The sequence below is a fragment of the Thermochaetoides thermophila genome (genome assembly GCF_000221225.1).
Source record: "Thermochaetoides thermophila DSM 1495 unplaced genomic scaffold scf7180000011806, whole genome shotgun sequence".
NCBI lineage: Eukaryota > Fungi > Ascomycota > Sordariomycetes > Sordariales > Chaetomiaceae > Thermochaetoides > Thermochaetoides thermophila.
Window position 1 is genome coordinate 888,469 of NW_006383023.1, and position 17,667 is coordinate 906,135.

At 53.1% G+C, this 17,667-nt stretch overlaps 5 protein-coding genes across 5 annotated transcripts; 4 read left to right on the forward strand and 1 right to left on the reverse strand.

Annotated features, from left to right (window-relative positions):
- Positions 1 to 207: 207 nt before the first annotated feature.
- On the forward strand, positions 208 to 1,701 carry CTHT_0002890 (acid phosphatase-like protein; the record flags this gene model as incomplete). Its single annotated transcript, XM_006690773.1, has 3 exons — positions 208 to 280; positions 389 to 701; positions 756 to 1,701. 3 exons carry the CDS (start codon positions 208 to 210, stop codon positions 1,699 to 1,701), a joined length of 1,332 nt encoding a protein of 443 aa, XP_006690836.1.
- A 2,715-nt stretch (positions 1,702 to 4,416) lies between these two features.
- CTHT_0002900 (uncharacterized protein) lies at positions 4,417 to 7,320 on the forward strand (the record flags this gene model as incomplete). Its single annotated transcript, XM_006690774.1, has 4 exons — positions 4,417 to 4,604; positions 4,672 to 5,084; positions 5,138 to 5,220; positions 5,506 to 7,320. The coding sequence occupies 4 exons, from the start codon at positions 4,417 to 4,419 to the stop codon at positions 7,318 to 7,320; spliced, it is 2,499 nt and encodes an 832-aa protein (XP_006690837.1).
- A 404-nt stretch (positions 7,321 to 7,724) lies between these two features.
- Positions 7,725 to 9,608, forward strand: CTHT_0002910 (uncharacterized protein; the record flags this gene model as incomplete). Its single annotated transcript, XM_006690775.1, has 1 exon — positions 7,725 to 9,608. The coding sequence occupies one exon, from the start codon at positions 7,725 to 7,727 to the stop codon at positions 9,606 to 9,608; it is 1,884 nt and encodes a 627-aa protein (XP_006690838.1).
- Positions 9,609 to 10,684: 1,076 nt separating this feature from the next.
- CTHT_0002920 (uncharacterized protein) lies at positions 10,685 to 13,825 on the forward strand (the record flags this gene model as incomplete). Its single annotated transcript, XM_006690776.1, has 1 exon — positions 10,685 to 13,825. The coding sequence occupies one exon, from the start codon at positions 10,685 to 10,687 to the stop codon at positions 13,823 to 13,825; it is 3,141 nt and encodes a 1,046-aa protein (XP_006690839.1).
- Positions 13,826 to 14,184: 359 nt separating this feature from the next.
- On the reverse strand, positions 14,185 to 17,119 carry CTHT_0002930 (uncharacterized protein; the record flags this gene model as incomplete). Its single annotated transcript, XM_006690777.1, has 8 exons — positions 14,185 to 15,558; positions 15,609 to 15,706; positions 15,765 to 16,095; positions 16,151 to 16,267; positions 16,328 to 16,581; positions 16,635 to 16,766; positions 16,815 to 16,834; positions 17,103 to 17,119. 8 exons carry the CDS (start codon positions 17,117 to 17,119, stop codon positions 14,185 to 14,187), a joined length of 2,343 nt encoding a protein of 780 aa, XP_006690840.1.
- Between the last annotated feature and the right edge of the window lie 548 nt (positions 17,120 to 17,667).

A 17,667-nucleotide genomic window follows, 5' to 3' on the forward strand; every position in this document is an offset into this window, starting at 1 on the left:
CTCATCCTGGACTAAGACGCGGCCATACTCACCATACACATTTGGGACTTTCAGGCTTGCCTCAAGACTCCAAACTTCGTTGTGCATCTGGTATATGATTATTTCTTCATCTGAAATATACATGCTTTTTGTCATCCTCGTGCCCTCTTGACCGTCCACCTGTTTGTTAGCTGTTCTCCCTTGACTCACTCAATTGCAATCCTCACCATGGCAACTCTTTGCACTCTCCTCACCTTGCTGGCATCAGCCAACGCAGCCCACAAGATCGGCGTTTCCGACCGTGTGTGGTCTTCCGTTGCGTAGGTCCTGCACGGGGACCGCACACCATTACACTTGGATTCAGCTCCGTGTCTCACCATGCTTGGAGCTAAACAGATGTTTGACCAAGGAACCTTCTTCCGGAGACGGTACCTAACTCGCCATGAAGGCGTTGTCTATGCGCCGCTTGTCGATGTCCATCCAAATGTCCTGGACAGCACACACATAGAGATTAGTTCCGCCCCTGATGGCTACATCACGGCCAGCGCGATGGCTTTTATGCAGGGTCTGTACCCGCCTGCAGCCCAGGAAGAGTGCTTCAACACCTCTGCGCATAATGGCAAGTATTCCGAGAATCAGAAGCATCTGTCTGGCCCTGTATGCAAGTACCAGTACCCTGATATCAAAACCTTTCCTACATGTAATGATCGAAACTCCATCGCGTATGTGCTCTATCCTCCCATTAACCGGACTCTTCCGCTAACCCCCATCCGCAGCATCCAAGGTCATGTCGGCTGTAACGCCCTGAACGACGTCCAGATCGACTTTGAAGAAGAATGCCCCGTTGCCGACTCCCTCAACCATAAGCACAAAAAGTTCTACCACCAGCTCTGGGATCGTATCTTCGCCGGAACCTTCCCCCGCTCCGAGACCAACTTCTACAACGCTTACGACCTCTACGACTATGCCCTCTGGCGCTGGACCCATGACCCCGAAAAGACCCGCCGCATAATGACCGCCTCAGAGCTCGCCCAGCTCCGTGCCCTTGCCTCCGCCGAGCAGGTCCTCCGCTACGCCAACCTAACCGATCCAACTCTCGACCCCGACGCCCTCAAGCTGCGCGGCATAGCCGGACGGACTCTCGCATCCCACGTACCCCGTCTTTTCCGAGCAAACATCGCCTCGGGCGGCGTCCACAACAAGCTCAACCTCCTCTTCACCACGCACGAGCCCTTCCTCTCCTTCTTCGCCCTAACAAAGCCCGGCGGTGACCTGCTGCGCGATATCTTCTCCGAGCTCCCCTACCCTGGAGCGACCATCATCTTCGAGCTGTACAGCAACGCGGCCTGGCAGGAAGACTCGTTCCCGCCACTGAACCACCTGCGCGTGCGTTTTTTGTACCGTAACAGTACCGCTCCAGACGTGCCGCTTCGGCTTTACCCCATCTTTGGCCACCCATTGTGCAGCATGTCGTGGAAGTGGTTTGAGGCGGCCATGAATGGGATTGGGATCGAAGATGCGAGGGAGTGGTGTCGGGTTTGTGGTGGGAATAATCCGGGACACGATGGTTACGAGGACGGGGAAGAGGAGTGTTTTTGTGAAGCGATTAGGAGGGAGGAGGAAGCTAAGAAGGGGAAGAAGATGAGCCAGTTGACGATTGTGCTGATTGTGTTGGTTGCTGTGTTGGGGACGGCGTCATTGCTGCTGGTCCTGGTGCTCTGATGGGTGTCCTTGGTCCCATTATTGCTTGTTTCCCCTCTTCCTTTTTTTTGTTGGCCTCGAGAGTTCGCTGGTTTGAGATGCTTGGGCTTTTGTTGGAAGGGTCACAGATGGCGTCTAGGAGATTATGGCATTAAGTTTGGGCTTGAGACTCGTCCTTCGGATTGGAAGAGGATGATTCTGATACCCCTTGAAGCATTATCCGGAATGTATAATAGTCGGCATTCGTTAGAAATCATACTCCTGGTTACTGGCAAATGGAAGATGACATCGTTTCCATTGAAAATGTTACCGGTTCGATGAGATGCGCCGCGTAAGGCCAAAAAAATACTAACAAGATTCTATTACGGTCTATGAGGAACAATTTAACAGACAGGGGATTGAGCGATGAGGAAGTTTACTCCCAAAAGTTAGGCCAATGGTTCATGGGAACACTCAACCTGTTCATGTCGGCAAGTCAGCACCTTTTCCCGCTTCTTAGAAACATAGTAGAGGAAGGGGGGCTACTTATCCTCTCAAAGAGAGGGGTTGCCCTCCCGATTCCCTCAAGGGAAATGAGAGGACAACCAAGGGCGATAAATCTGCCCAAAAGTTCCAAAAATATATGGCAAGCCTGCAAATCAGGAACACAGCAAATCCTTCTCGAATCCCCGACTCCAGATGGGACATAATCCACCAGAGTTTCCAGGTCCAGACAAGCGCGAAGCTTTGACACCAACTCAAGATGGGTCCCAGACCTGGTTCTCGCTTCTTATGCCACCGCCCGTTGTCAAAGGGTAGATATAGGCACTTGTTCCAATTGCGGTTGCCTTGGAGCCACCAGACGGAAACTCGCAACATATGTCAAGGCCTTCGGCGTTGAAAACGCCAGCCATTGAAATGAAGCCCGTTGTCATCGATGAAGCGCATCAAAACGTCACGTTCGCACTGGGACCGGCATCACCAGCAGCTCGAGCAACGACAAGCGCCAAATCTTTCCGTATGTACTGCACTGCCAACAAGGACTAGTTTTTGTTTCCTCTCCCGTAGCCGCGGCCCTTTGGCGGCGGAAGGACGTACAGGAGGGCGAGTTACCGCACGGACAAAAGACATCCGAAAAAACCGCGCTGTCATCTCCAGACCCCAGACCCAGGAGTACAACCTAGGTGGGCGGAGGAATGATTGAATGCGCTGATGCCTCGTCACCTTTCGGCGGGAAGAATCAGGCACACAGATTTTTTGGCGTCCCGTCGTATCGTAGGGCCGTCGCCTACGAGGACGAGTTAATGCGCCTGGTCGGGATCTCATCGGCCTCAAGGCCCGATGACGCGCGGATCCTAAGACCTCGCACGGCTCGTGGGAGTCGGCTGGCTGGCGAGGTAAGATACGCATGCGATAGAGGGTAGGAACGCGAGGGTACCGAGAGCCAGACAGTGAGGCGAAAAGAAATCATCCGTTGTAACATTTCCGTTGGAGTCGAACAGCCCTTGGAGCCACAAGGCAGACTGCCGACAAGAGAGAAACGTCCGGATGACCGTGTGTAGCCGACTGCGCTCTCCCTCTTGTTCCGTGGCTGCCTGCGTAAGCAGATGATAGCATAGCGTGCATGCAGCAGCAAGCTGCCAAATGTATCCGCCAAAGGCTCATGCGTCCGGCAGGACGTCGACCAGCGGACATCGCCGCGAGCTATCCCATCGTGACCAGAGTCGTACTTCCAGCGTCCAATCCCGACGAGCGGTCCCCAGGGACTCTTACCGGTATTGACTCATGGGAAGGGATCGTTGCCCACACACGGTGACTGGAACTCCTCGCGCCGGTCATCCCGTTGTCCAACGCAGAGGCAAGGCCATACCACTTTTCAGCGGCACTGACCCAACCCCGGCCGACGTGAGACTAGAAGGCGCTCGGAATGACTATGGAGCGCAAGACTTGGAACCAAAGGAATGATTAGGGTTAAGTTCCGAGACCAATTCACCACCCGAGAAACTGGCCTGTCTGGGGTGACAGGAATCGACCACAGTCATCCAACCGCGGCAAGCTTGGTAGGCACCTGATACAGGATCCAAGCTACGACGCACTGTGGTTGTCCAGTTCAAAGGTAGCGGCCACGAGGGCATTCCTTTCGGAAAACTGGAATCGGAGAACTGTGGGGGAGGCGACGTGCTCGGAGGATGGGTGGGCGAAAGAGATGGCGTGGACGCGCGTCGAATTGGCAATGCGGTATCCTCATTGCGACAGTCGACCAGAAGTGACGGCGGCTTCATCTCGAGCAAGCTTCATTGGCCTGGGGTGCGTCGGGCCGAGACGATTCCAAGTGATGGACATTGCAAGGGCAGTCTGGTGGCGTTGTTGAAAATTTGGGAAGAGGAGAGGAAGAGAAGCAGCAGAAGAAGAGGCGCGTCCAAGCCAAGGACGTGGGGCATGAACGCGTCGCGTGTGGTCTGTGCAAAGCATGTGTCCCACTGGATACTCCCCCGCGGTGGGGCATGACGAAGTCACGTTTCATCCAGCATAGCACCCTTGAGAAGCTGCACTTAAGTATCCAGAACCTTCCCAGCGCTTGGGCTGGCCAATCTTAATTGCGAACATGTTTTGGCCAGTTTTGTTTTGACAAAATCCTATTTGATCTTAATTTCAAATGCGCCATCAAATGCCATTATCTTGATGGCAGATCACTACGTTTCGAGGATAAGCGATAGCTCGCAGAACTCATCTTACTGAAGCATCAACATCCTCAAGATGCCGCTCCCTGAGTCCGAGGCGATTCCGCCTCTGCCCAGTCCAGAGGATATCATAAATGCCAAGTCTGATGACAAGAAAGATGCACGCCGCCGGTTGATGGAGTCTATCATTCAGGCCGGAGTCAAGGCCTTCGATCCGGAGGGCCCTAGCGGGTCGAGAGACCAGGCCATCCACGAGTTTGACGAGTTGATCGAGAGGCAAGCCTGCAGGCCAGTCTGGTGATGATAAAACCACCGCTAATTGGCAACGCAGCATCAAGATACTGAATCTGCTTGGAGCGCTTAACATCCTGGTCCGACCAGGCAACGCCCCCAAATGGCTTCGGCCGAAGCTGATGGAGAAGCTGACCCTAGTGCCACTCCGTCCAAACGGCGTAAGGGGAACGCTCGAGTTCGTCTTCTCGGTACACCCCTCCAGCACTGTGAAGGTGTCAGAGGCCGCCGTGCCGCAGAAAAGAGGAGCCAACATCACTCATGAAGCCCTTAGTCTAGCCAGCAATCTACTATCGGCACCCCCAGCCTCCGTGACTCCTGAGAAGTGGTATTCCACCATTGCGCCGCAATTGCTTGTCCTTCTCGATGGAGGTGAAGGACCGGAGCTCGTAAAGGCTGCGGCATATGTCATTGGGTTTGGAATCCTTGGTCGGAAGGCGTCAGGAGCCCCAGGTTCGCCTGTCCGTTGCTCTTTGAGTGCTATTTCTGATACTGACACCCTCAAGGCACTGCCGGTTGGAAGTTTCTAGCTGAGCCGATTCTCAACTGCATCAAGCCTCCTCCTGGCCAAACGCTAGTTCAAAGTGATGTAGAGTCGGATGGTGTTGTTGACCTAACTGTTGACAAGGTCGTCGTACCATATGATCAACTTGTCACTTCCCTCCGTCGTCTGAAAAGCCTGGTGGTTTCACATCCCAACCCAGGATTATGCAAACGTTTGCTGCATCCATTATTACTTCCTCTCTGGACACTTGCATCCTGGCATAGCCCTCCTCAGTCGCTATCAGAACAAGTGTGCACACCAGCTGTGGAGCTGCTAAAGATTTTCCTAAAATTGTCACCTTCGCCGGGCTTAATCATTTTCCTAGCCCAGAACATGGGTTATCTAGGTGGGTATGACAGGAATCGCCCAGAGTGGGTGTACAAAGCAGTTAGGGAGGGCGAGATCGACATTGTGGACGTCAGACATCGTATTGGGAGCGAAGCAGGTCTTGTTCCTACATTAGAGGACATTGAACGCAAAACTCCAAGGCTGCTCGACCTGATTGGATCAAGTCTCACTGATGCCGATATCTCTGGAGCCTTTCTTGAGCTCTTGAAGAGATGGCTCAAGTCTCAGCCCAAAAGCGAGACCATCATCATGATTCAAGAGAAGGGAGACGAACAGGAAGATCCCGTTGCCAAAATGGCTGAGCTTAAGACTCTCTATTCTATGATGGAGAAGTTCCCTGATAAACTGGCTACTCAACCCAAGCATATCCTTGATCTTGTCAGCCAGATCCTCAGCAACTCCACCGCCCAGTCAAGAAACGACGATGAGGAGGTAGCCGGTGTGGCGCTGAGCTTGCTGAACATGATCATTACAGTGCCCGGTTTCCAGAAGTCTCGCGTTGATCCAGACATACTTTCATCAATCGAGATAGCACTTGACAAACTATCCAAAGGCTCTAACAGCCTCTCTCAAACGGCGAACAACCTCCGACTCCTGCTCCTCTACCGTGACGAGATCGAGCCTCCTTCATCTACTGCAGCGCCTACTGACCGACAAATCGAAGATCGCAAAACATATGCCCTTGCTATCCAATACATCACCCAGCCCGACAACCCGCCCCCTGTCAGGTCCGAAGGCCTTAACCTCATCGGCGGCCTCATCACTGCACGGTCCCCTGTCCTTGACATTCCCGGCATCTTGGTCCTACTTTCCAGGCTCATGTCTGATGCTGATGAGTACATCTATCTTCGCGTCATCAAGCTTTATACCCTTCTAGCCAACAATCACCCACGAGCCGTCACTACCGAGCTTGTTGATCACTTTGTCGACCTTCATGAAATGCACCAACAGGTCGACACACGGCTACGCTTTGGCGAGGCACTCTTGCAGGTTGTCCAGCGCATGGGAGAGACCTTCATGGGCGAGATAGCTACGCGAGTTGGCCAGGCACTACTATCGATTGCGAGCCGCCGAGGACGCAGACCTAAGACCGAAGCCCGTCAACGCAGGGAAGCCAAGCTGAGAGAAATGAAGAACCGAGAGGCGGCTGAGGCATGGGGCGGCGAGGTACCGGAGTTTAGCGATGATGATGAAGGGATGACGGAGGAGGAGAAAAAGCGGAATGAGATCATCGCAAAGATTGTTGAGGGATGGGAGAGCAAACGGGGTACGGAGGATGTGCGGGTACGTGCCTCTGCACTCGGCGTTCTTGGTGCTGCGGTTGAGGTCAATGTCGCTGGCTTGGGACCGACTCTCGTTACGACAGCGGTTGACTTGTGCATCAATGTGCTCACTATGGAGCCTGAGATGGAGAAGGGTATCCTACGCCGGGCGGCAATCATGCTAGTCATGTCGTTTATCCGGGCACTAGAGGAAGCCAGACAGGCAGGCAAGCGACTGGGCACGTTCGGGTTTGGACACGAGGCACAGGAGGATATGATGCGCACGCTGAGATACGTTGCAGCCACAGATAATGATGGGTTGGTCGTTCAGCATGCCAAGGATGTCGTGGAAAGTCTAGAGAACTGGCAGGTGGTGCAGCTGTTGCCACCAGAGAGGGAGCAGGCGCAGGGGGTAGGCGCTCTTGGAGGTTTAACTAAGTTGAGAGGGTTGGAGGTCGATCCTCAGAGATCAGTCAAGGTAAAGGAAGAAGAAAGCCCTGGAGGAAGGAGGATTGTTATTGAGGAGATTGAGTGAGGCTGATATGGGGGGTTGGCGGGTGATTATTGATTACCCGGAGCTTCGAACTGAATATAATCTCCCCAAGAACACATTTCGACATGGTGACATGCCTAACTGTGCAGATAGCTGCATGGCAATGCTTGTGTTTAATCTGCCAGTGCTCTCTGGCACTCGAAGTTTGTTTTGATCCCTGAAACTTGGTCTCTAGCGGAGTAAGGCCATAACTTTGGAGGAAAGAGTACAGAGGCCAGGGTTAGGGTTTCACTTGCAGATTTGAGGGCGTGACCGCGCGTCAATCCAACCACGACGCGTCCCCCGCGTCCCCCGCCACGGCTTCCACAATTATTCATCTCGACTTGCGTCAACATTACGTACCATTCAACACCGATTGCTAGACTACATGCCTACGATATCCTAAAATGACGATGTCCCGCCAAAGGCCAAGGGAAATCCTTGACTCGGACGACGAAGGAAGCGTCTTTGGCGACTCCGACTATAACTGCGAACAAACACTTGACATGCTCCCTGACACCCAAGACGCAAGCTACGAAGCAAATCATGAAGTTGTCCTAGCTAGCCATGCGGCTACCGAGTCTACAGATCCCTCATTTTTTCAGCGAGTCTACGATGCGCAATACGCTGCCGTAGCGGGACAGCCTGATGAAAGCGGCCTTATCCCTGACACTCTGCCTGGGAAGGACTGGGTGTCAGTAGGTACAGACACTGGTCCGGCAACTGCGACAACATCCCAGCGCAAGAGACGGAGAGGGAGAATTCAAGAAACGGACGTCGTCGATTTGACAAGTCCAACCCCTCTAGAAAAGAACAACAACTCGGATGTGTGGGATGTACCCAACTCGGCGCCCAGGCAACGGAATAAGAGGACGTATGGGCGGCAAAGAGACACAGAGTCAGATGAGCTGGCACCGACGCAGGATCCTTTTGCAGTTCCTGAAGAAACACCCAGGCTGAAGAGAACTCGGGTCAGGAGAGGAGAGGTGGCCACGCAAAGCTCGAGTCCTGTGATGCTTGTCCCTTCTAACACGGCAGAGGGAGGGGCTGACTCAAGCTCGGTGAACACCGAAGCTGGTCCGTCACTGTATATCCCACAGAGCGAGCTGGCAGCGAGCCAGAAGCAGGAGTGCCAAGTGGTCAGCCTTTCTCCAGCAGAGGGGAGTGAGGTGGTGTCTGACACGTTTGCCCATCAGCATCAGCCGACAAGCTCAGAAATCGAAGAGGTTGCTACAACCGCGTTGTACAAGTCAAGCGGGATGACAACTATTGCATACCCTACTCCGAGCAGAGTCAAGTCTTCTCTGAGACGGCGAGAAGGACAGATGGAAGCACAGATATCCGGATGGGGCGTCTACGAGCCACCGCAGTCATCACCGGATGTGCTAGCAGATTTGACAAGCACTGAGAACCCAAAAGCTAAACGGACTAAAGCAAAGGTCGTATCCTCAACTGTTGAGGAGAAAGAAACCCCTCCTTCGATACGGCTGCCGAAGAAACGGCGGGTTGTGCAAGATGAGGATGAAGGATATGGGGATTGGCAACAGGTGACATCGATGGAACAACATATCAACGATCAGGCACTAAGTGAAGAGGTCCCCGAAGGAGGTGCAGATGAACAATTCGGTGATCAATCCGTCGCTCCTCCTGCACTCGAGTCCCCAGAAATCGCAACCAAACAACTATCACCACCCGTTGAATCGGCTCCGAAGAAGCGAGGCCGCCCAAGGAAACGCAAATTCGAGGAAGATATGACCCCAGCACAAAAGGAGCCTGCACCTGTACCTACAGAGCCCGAAGCTCCAGTACCACCAGCAAAACGGAAGCGTGGACGGCTAAGGAAGTCAGAGGTCAAGCCAACTGATGATATGCCAGCTCAACCAGCCGTTGAAACCGAGGCCGATGCCATTGGGAGCAACCCAGAAACTCTCACCGAGGTCCAGGTTAATCCACAGCCCGTCATGGCACAGCCTACAGAAGACTCAAGGCATAAGGAAGAAACCGCTGATTCTAGTGAAAGCAAAGAGAATAATGGCAATGGGCCATCAAAGCCGGCGACTGCCAAGGACTCGATGCCAGCTAAACGGAATGTTGACGAGTATGAAGAAACTCCAATACCAAAGGAGGAAGATATGGAAGACGGGGGTTCCAAGGAGGCTGCTACACCAGCAATTGTACTGCCCAAGCTGAATCTGGGAATGAAAGCGCAGTACCGCGTGGGTCTGAGCAAAAAGTCTAAGATCGCTCCGCTGCTGAAGTCGTTGAAGAGGCCTACATCGACGATTTCATGAAGGACACGCGTTTTTAATTTTGCTGGCTGTTTGTAGATTTAAGGATAGAAGTGTTCGTGTCCTCTGGGAGGATATTTGTTCATCGAATGCCCATATACTTTCTCAGGAAGGGCGTTAGGGAGTTTGCTTGTTGCTTTGCTGTTGCTTGGAATTGGGGCATAAGTATGGAGTCAGGGCTACATGGCGAATATACCTTCAATTGACAGCATATCTAGAACAATATCTTTTTTTTTTTTTTTAGCATTGCATCCTCTGTCCGTTGAGAGAGAGACCATGTACCCATCCATTGGCCATCGTCATGCACTCTTTATTCAGCGGAAAACACGTGCATGTCATCAGGGTTAGGGTTGTAATCAACGGGGACAACCCGTGCTGGGGCCACATGACCGTTGTTAGCGGCTTTCAGCGGACAACCTTAACAGCAGGGCAGCCAATAGCGGCACTGGCTACCAAGCTCCAGCTGACCCCAGGCTTTTCCCACGGCAGGCATCCATTGTGTACAGCAGACGCACCACGTCATTGCTGCAAACGCCGAAGGTGCAGCAGTGTCCGCGCTGCTCGATGCCTTTCCGGCCCTAATCAGCGCTGTGGTACATAGGTAGGTCATGGCCACAAGCACAAACATGCTGCTACCGTTATCATGCTTGCCGTGAATGGCGCTTTTTATGCATAAACACTGCTGTAATATTTACATTTCCATGCTATTACTGGCTGGAGATTCTACTATTTCAGGCACGCCTTCTTAACCCTCGAGTTCAAGAGTCAAGACCGCTTCTCGAACGGTTAACCTGCTTTGAAACTCGCCTGCAGCGGTGTGTCAAACATCAAGCAGTAGGAGCCTCAAGTCAACAGTCTAGCCACAAGCGTCACGGTCAGCTTGGAATCCACAAACCTCCGACCTGGCATCGCACAGTGCTCCCTGTCCACGCGCCTTGATGATCCTCTTCCTCGACACCTTCGCTGCTCAGCATTTTTTCCCATGATCTCGCTGTTCGCTTCACACCCTCCTTAACTTTATCTTTCTCCACAATCGCCGTGAAACATAACGCCCACATCTACCTATCTCGACGGCCGCCATGGTCTCTCCATTACCTCTCTCTCATACCTTCGACACAACGTGCGGTCTCGTCCCCACTCTGACCCCCGAACCCCCCGACAAACACCTCGCCGGTATCCCTCCGATCCGTGCCCAATTCTTCTACTCCTCGTCCATACCGATCGACGATCCCCTTTCCCCTGCTACATCTACGTCCAGCGGTACAAATGACGCCCATCATACCGGTTCGAGACAGCACCCCCTGCGTCCGTTTTCCCCCGCTGATAACGCAGCCCTGGAAAGAGCATGGATTAGCTTGGGGATAGACAAGTGTCGTAGGGATCATGAACAGGCTGTTCGGGCTGGGCGTGGGCGTGGAACAAGTCCAGAGAGATGGGAGAGGGACGTTGCAGAGCGGGTTGGAGAGATCGTGAAGGCTGCTGCGAAGAAGCACTGGGAAAAGCATGGGAAAGAGCCTTCTTCTTCTACGGAAGGTACAGGAGCACAGAATAACGGCACCGCAACAACTGGGACCGGAGGACTCACTGCGATGCTGGCAGAGACGGTTGTTGATATAGAGGATAACAGTGTGCAGGTGTGCTGTACTGAGTTAATGGGTGATGTAGAGGCTGAGCTACGGAAGGAGTTTTGCCCGATTGCAAGGCGCAAGAAAAAGGAGCTAGATCTGGACCGAGTAGTTGAGGCAGTGATGGGTCTGATGGGGAGATGGAAGACTGGAGACTCGTGTGCCACCACGGATGGCGCCGTGGCTACCGTTGCTGCTGGAAATACTTCGGCAGCTGGACTATCAATCGGGGCAAGCTCAGCCCCGGTCATGCAGGTTGCTACGAGCCTGGGGTCAATCTCTAGGATCTCAGTTGGGCCTGAGAACGGGAATGCTCTCGGGTCAAGCCTGCCTGTTGGGTCTCTCTCCGTCTCTCACAGGGACGATGGTATCACTGGTAAGCCGTTTGTGAGGGTTGAGCCAACTTCTAGGTCGAACAGGTCATCTATGATTGGGACGCCGGATGAGAGGGGAATCAAAGGCTCACTAAGGGGACGGCCGCGAGGGAGCAGCCACTCATCCACAAAGCCCTCGGTAACTGGGAAGCTTGAAGGTACGGTCGAAATTCCCGTTGGAATATCGCGACTGCATATGGTTTCGCTTCCTCAGCTCCAGATGAAGCCGATCTACTGGTCGCCCGTGAATGATGTTGCCACGGTGCTGAGGGCAACTTGGTTCTACCGAGACACTATGGTCCCCGTAGAGCCAATCATTGCAAACCAGCTAGAAGCAGGCTATCGCGAACTGCGCCCATGGACTGAGACTTGGAGCGACGAACTTCGATCGGCAATTGATGTTGGGGCGCTCGGTGAAGAAAAAGTATCCCATCGACTATGGCCCGAGATCCCCGAGAAGAGATCGAAGCCCAAAGACAACATCCCACCTCAGCCGTCTATATCAGCCGATCCAATATGCGCGGCAAGGTGCTCTTGGGGAGAAGCTGCTGCCGAAGGCACACTGAAGCCTGTTCACACAGAGGATGAAACCGGTCCGCTACCTCCGGAGTCTATACCGTACGCGAATTACCATGTAATCTACAAGGATGCAACAACGGCCTTCTTGCTCAAGCCCAGTCAGAAACCGTCCGCTTACTACGGGAGACGACCCGTCTCGAAAATTTTGAAAGGAATTACTGTGGGCATACCTGTTGTGCGTGGGTTTGATCGCGATGTCTGGGAGAAAGTACACAACAAACGGGCATCGTATGCTCGTGCCGCTCAGGAGTTTAGCCTTGCCAGTCGAGCTGCCGAAGCTCGTCAAACCGCTGAGCAAAACGGCTGCTGTCCGGCTTGTCAGCTCGAGAAGGACCGTGGTCGGGTGACCGACCTAGTGTTAGTCATTCATGGCATTGGTCAGAAGTTTGCCGAGCGTGTTGAAAGCTTCCACTTTACGCATGCTGTCAGTGCCCTACGGCGAGCCGTCAACATCGAGCTCCAAAGCCCGGTTGTCAAGGCAGTCCTGCGGCCCGAACACAGAGGCATCATGGTCCTTCCTGTCAACTGGCGCCATCTCCTCAGTTTCGAAGACGGTGGTCCGACAGCAGAAGGCGACCACGCTAACCCTGAGGGTACATATCCCCCAGAGGGCTTCGCCCTCAAAGACATCGAGCCTCCGACCATCCCTGCTGTGCGCGGCATGATCTCGGATATAATGTTCGACATCCCCTTCTACATGTCGCACCACAAGCCCAAAATGATCGCTGCCATGGTTGGCGAGGCCAACCGTGTCTATCGCCTCTGGTGCCGCAACAATCCTGGTTTCGCAGAACATGGCCGTGTCCATCTTATAGCTCACTCACTCGGTTCTGTAATGGCCATCGAGGTACTCTCACGCCAGCCTACTCGTGTAACTTGCCTGGATCTGAAAAATGCTTCTCCTGTACCGGATACAAGGTACTTCGAGTTTGATACGACGAATCTGTTCTTGCTGGGGAGTCCAGCAGCATTTTTCTTACTGCTGGAGCGCGGAGCGCGCTTGTTACCTCGCCGCGGGAGGATGAAGCCTGGTGCTGAGGCGGCAGCTACCGTGGCAAAGGAAATTGTGGGCGATGTTGGACAGTTCGGTTGTTTGGCGGTCGATAATGTGTACAACATCCTTGCCAAAGAAGACCCCATCGCCTACCTGCTGAACGGAACCATAGATCCGTACTATGCAGCATCGCTCAAGACCGCCTACGTGCCAAGCACAAGCACCTCGTTCTTTGAACGGGTTGGGGATGTCATGGTCAGGAGTATTACAGGTACCACTCCGCGACATCAATATGCTCAAGGCCCGGGGCAGCAACAACCCCAATCGCCCCCTTCATCGTCAAAACTCAATCACCTACCGTCCCAGCTCGAGCTCGAGATCCATGACTTTACGCGCGAGGAGATTGCTGAAAAGAAGGCATTTCTGCTCAATGACAATGGGCAAATCGATTACTACCTGCGCTCGGGCGGTGGCCCGCTCGAAATCCAGTACCTCAATATGCTCAGCGCGCATACAAGTTACTGGACGAACCAGGATTTAGTGAGGTTCTTGTGCATTGAGATTGGAAGGCGACCAGGGAAAGAAAATACCCTTGTTGGAATGAGGGCCGTTAAGGCGAAAGGGGGCTTTGTTGGTGCGTTGTCGTAGATGCTTCTTTTCATACGAATGTTTTGAAACTTGGGTTTGAGCACTTGGGCGTCGGTCATAGTTTGGATGGGTTACAGGAATGCTACTATGCATGGATATTGCATAGCTTTCGCTCAGATTGGTTAAGATGCTTGATGCATAGGTGCGTTAGGTGTTTGGGTTTAGGATTTAGACGGAGTATGCATCCGTTGACACCGGCATGGGAGTAGAGTTGGAGAGCTTATGTACCTACATAGTGTGTAATACCACCACAGTTCTGGTATATCGGTCGCATACATCCTCCTGATTCAGGTCGGCTGTCGAAGGAGGACTGTAATATTATACTTTTGCTCTAACATGTAAACGACATGTCCCCAGCTTTAGTTGCCCACATCAAGCGCCATCATCTCCCTCTCTTCCTCCTCGTCCACCTCGTAGTCACTTTCCCTTCCCTGATCCGCCGGCCTCTCCACTGCCGGCGCGGACTCTTTCTCCCGCTGTGCTTCCAGCTCTTTCATCCGCTCCTCATCCATCTTCTGTTGATGCCTCTTCAGGTCCTCCAAGCTCCAGGTACTGATCCCCTCCTGGTCCTTTGCCTTAAACGGCTGCGCCATGGTCTTGAGGAATCTCCTTGCGCTGCTGACCGCCATATCCGTACTCAGGTTCGTGTCTGCATCCAGCAACGCCTGCGCGATCCACTTGGGAAGCTGGTTGCGCTTCTTCTGGAACCGCCGGTCCGCCAACACCATCAACCCGTAGTCATCCTTGCCGCGCAGCACGCGGCCCAGGCACTGAGCAGCATGCCGCATCGCGTCGAATGAGAGGAAATCATTCTCGCGGATGCGGTACGTCTCGCGGAGGAACTCGAGACGCGCTTTCAGGATGCGCGACTCCGTGTACTGGAAGGGTACACCGATGCACAGCACCGTGCGCCCGTACTGGTGGTCAAAGTCAATGCCTTCGGAGACCTTGCCGCGTGCAACGCAGAGGAGTACCGCGCCGCGCCCGTTGCAGCAAGCTGTGCGGTAGGTTTCGAGGGCCAGGGAGGTTTCCTGCGCATCCGGGGTTTCGACAAGGATGAGCTTGTACTTCCAGACTTCGTCTAGGATGCCCATGCCTTGCCACATGCTGATGATGGATTCCATGTAGAGGTAAGACGGGAAAAAGACGACCATGCCATCGGGAGTAATTTTGGCAAATTCGGTGAGGAGATTGCCATAATTGCGGACTACGCTCGGCTCGTTGCGGACTTGGAAGCCTGTCGAAATGGAGGCCTGGTCGCTGCCACGAGTCACAATGAGGGGAAGGAAGGATCGCCGAGCCAGTGTCATGCTGTACGACTCTTGGACGACGGTGGTGAAGTTGAGCATCTTGGGGTACATCTCCAGTGGGGAGATGGTACCGGAGGTGATGATGACATTGCGGAACTTGTCAAAGACAGGCTTGATGGCAATAGCGGCGTCCAAGCAGCAGAAGTGCAGAACTGGATTGGGTACTTCGGCCGTGTCGGACTCGTACGGCTCGAGAATCAACAAGAAGCCCTTCTCGTATGTAGCCACAAGTGTTGCAAACGTGGCTACTTCTTGGAGGGCATGGTAGTCTTCAATGTTAGTGAGCTCAAGCGTCCTGACCAGTGATGTCAGGCGCTCTGCACACCACCTTAGAGGCTTCTTCTCGATAAATGTATACTCTTTCAGGTGTGCCAAGAAGGATGGCGGTGTCTCGGAGATGACTTGCCGAACCTTCATCCTCGTCTACTTGGGTGTTAATAGAGTACAAGCCGGATGCCTGAATTGACACAAACCTTGAGGTATTCAATGAACCTCCGGAGGAAGGCAACAAAGTGCTCTGCTCTCCGGATATTGCCGGGAACGGCCTCCTTGAGCAAGTCTTGTGGGAGGACTAGAAAAAAGTGTCACCAAAACCCTTCTTCAGGAAGTCGGCTACCTCGGGAACTTACCAGGACTGGTCATAAATGAATCTTCTCGGGTGCCATCATCGTTCCCCCTAAGCCCTTCAACAAGCTTCTCGTACTCGTCTTGGAGCTTTTGCTGATCGGTTTCTTTCATCTCATTGATCCTGTTCTCGAGGTTCTGTGCACCTCTTGTTGCCCTTCTTAAGGACTCTTCTGTGATGTCCGTACTAAGGGCTTCAATACAGACATTGTCGATGTTGTGCGCTTCGTCAAAGACGACGATGCTGTCGCTGGATAAGTCTCTGGAGACACGCTCCGCAATCTTAGGGTCCAAGAGGTAGTGGTAGGAATAAATGACGACGTTACAATATTGCAGCTTGATACCAATCAGTTAGTACATGTGGTCGGTACCGGGCTTAGACATCACCCACCATCCGTCGAGCTGTGAAATATGGGCATTGCTTGTGCTCCTCGCCATACTTTAACAGATTATCCAACGTCCAGATGCCGTTGGGGATTAGATTGTGTGGTTCAAGGAGATCGAGATTCTACGAAACATGTTAGTAAGTCCCGCAGATCTGGCCATGTCTTCCGTTTTCAATACATACGTCATGGTAAATGCAGACATCAACGTCTTCTCCTCTCTGTTTCTTCTCCTTGACGAAACCAGCCGTTAAGCTACGACAGCGGGCATCGACTATTGTTCCACTCTTTTCCCTTTTGACGGATGGGTGCAAGCAAAGGTTCTTACGACTGGTTAGGCCCAAACCTCTGAATTCTTCAACATATCCCAGGCGCTCCGCACGGAACTTCATGAGTGCTTTCAGCTCAACCAATGCCTTCTCGATCTCGGACATTGTTCCTGGTTGTTGTTATTAGCTGCTTTGAGATTGCCAGGACGGCCAACAGACATACGTGAGCAGTAGATCAACTTCCTGTGCTCAGCATAGTGCTGCTGGTATGCCACGATCAGAGACAACAGTGTGATGGTCTTTCCTGTGCCCGAAGGCATCTCCAGCACACAATTACCCCCAGCATCAAGGGTCTCTGGAGCACGTCAGCGGTTTACCAGGCCATGATTCCGCTAGCGCTTACTTTTCAAATCGCACATATAGCTGTTGCAGGGGGGCCACAGCATTCATGTCAGTACAACGCAGTGATAACACGACCTGCGGGAAACGCACGCATATTGCTCTGATTGGGCCTGTTAGCGACGCCGATGTATGATACAACACAAGGGAATGACCTGCCTGGGTAAATGCGAGGATATGGGAAGAGAACAGGCAGATCGCTGAGATGGCACGCCGGTGTCAGCTTTCGTTACGGTGGAGAGTATGGCAAGCTGCCCTTGGAACAGCGCCTGACGATGTGCGCTGGGCTTACTCGATCATGAACTCCATCTTGGCGAACAGGTTGGCGCTGACGCCTTTCTTGATGAGAATCGATCAAGCTTGCAAGTCTGCGTTTCTGTTCTTTCGTTTCTTAAGGGAACCCACGCGACGGCAGGCCGAAGGCTCGCCTTGATTGTAACCAATAAGGACGCGTCGGTCGCGGTTCCTTCTAAATCAATGGAAGACTTTCGTCCTTTGTTTGCAGTCGATGTGGAACACAAGAGGCCCTGAAACTATAGACTTTTTTCTCAAACTTTGCCTCGACTCGCCGTGACCGACACTTGCTGCGTGTCGCGTCTGGGCGAGCCGCCTTTGGCCAAACCAGATAGTTCTTGACCCTTCTCCGCAATCTTTCCTAAGCAAAACTTTATTCCAGTCTGCTGAGATTTTCTAGAGGAGCTTGATAGCTGGCGCGAAGTTCAATGAAAATGGAAAGGAAATCACGTGGATCGTATCGCTGCCTGGTGACGCGCCACACCTAAAGGTCAGCCAGCCGGCCCGTGCTCGGTGTGGCCCAGCTCACCTATCTAGGTGAAAACGCGACCAAAACGCGACCA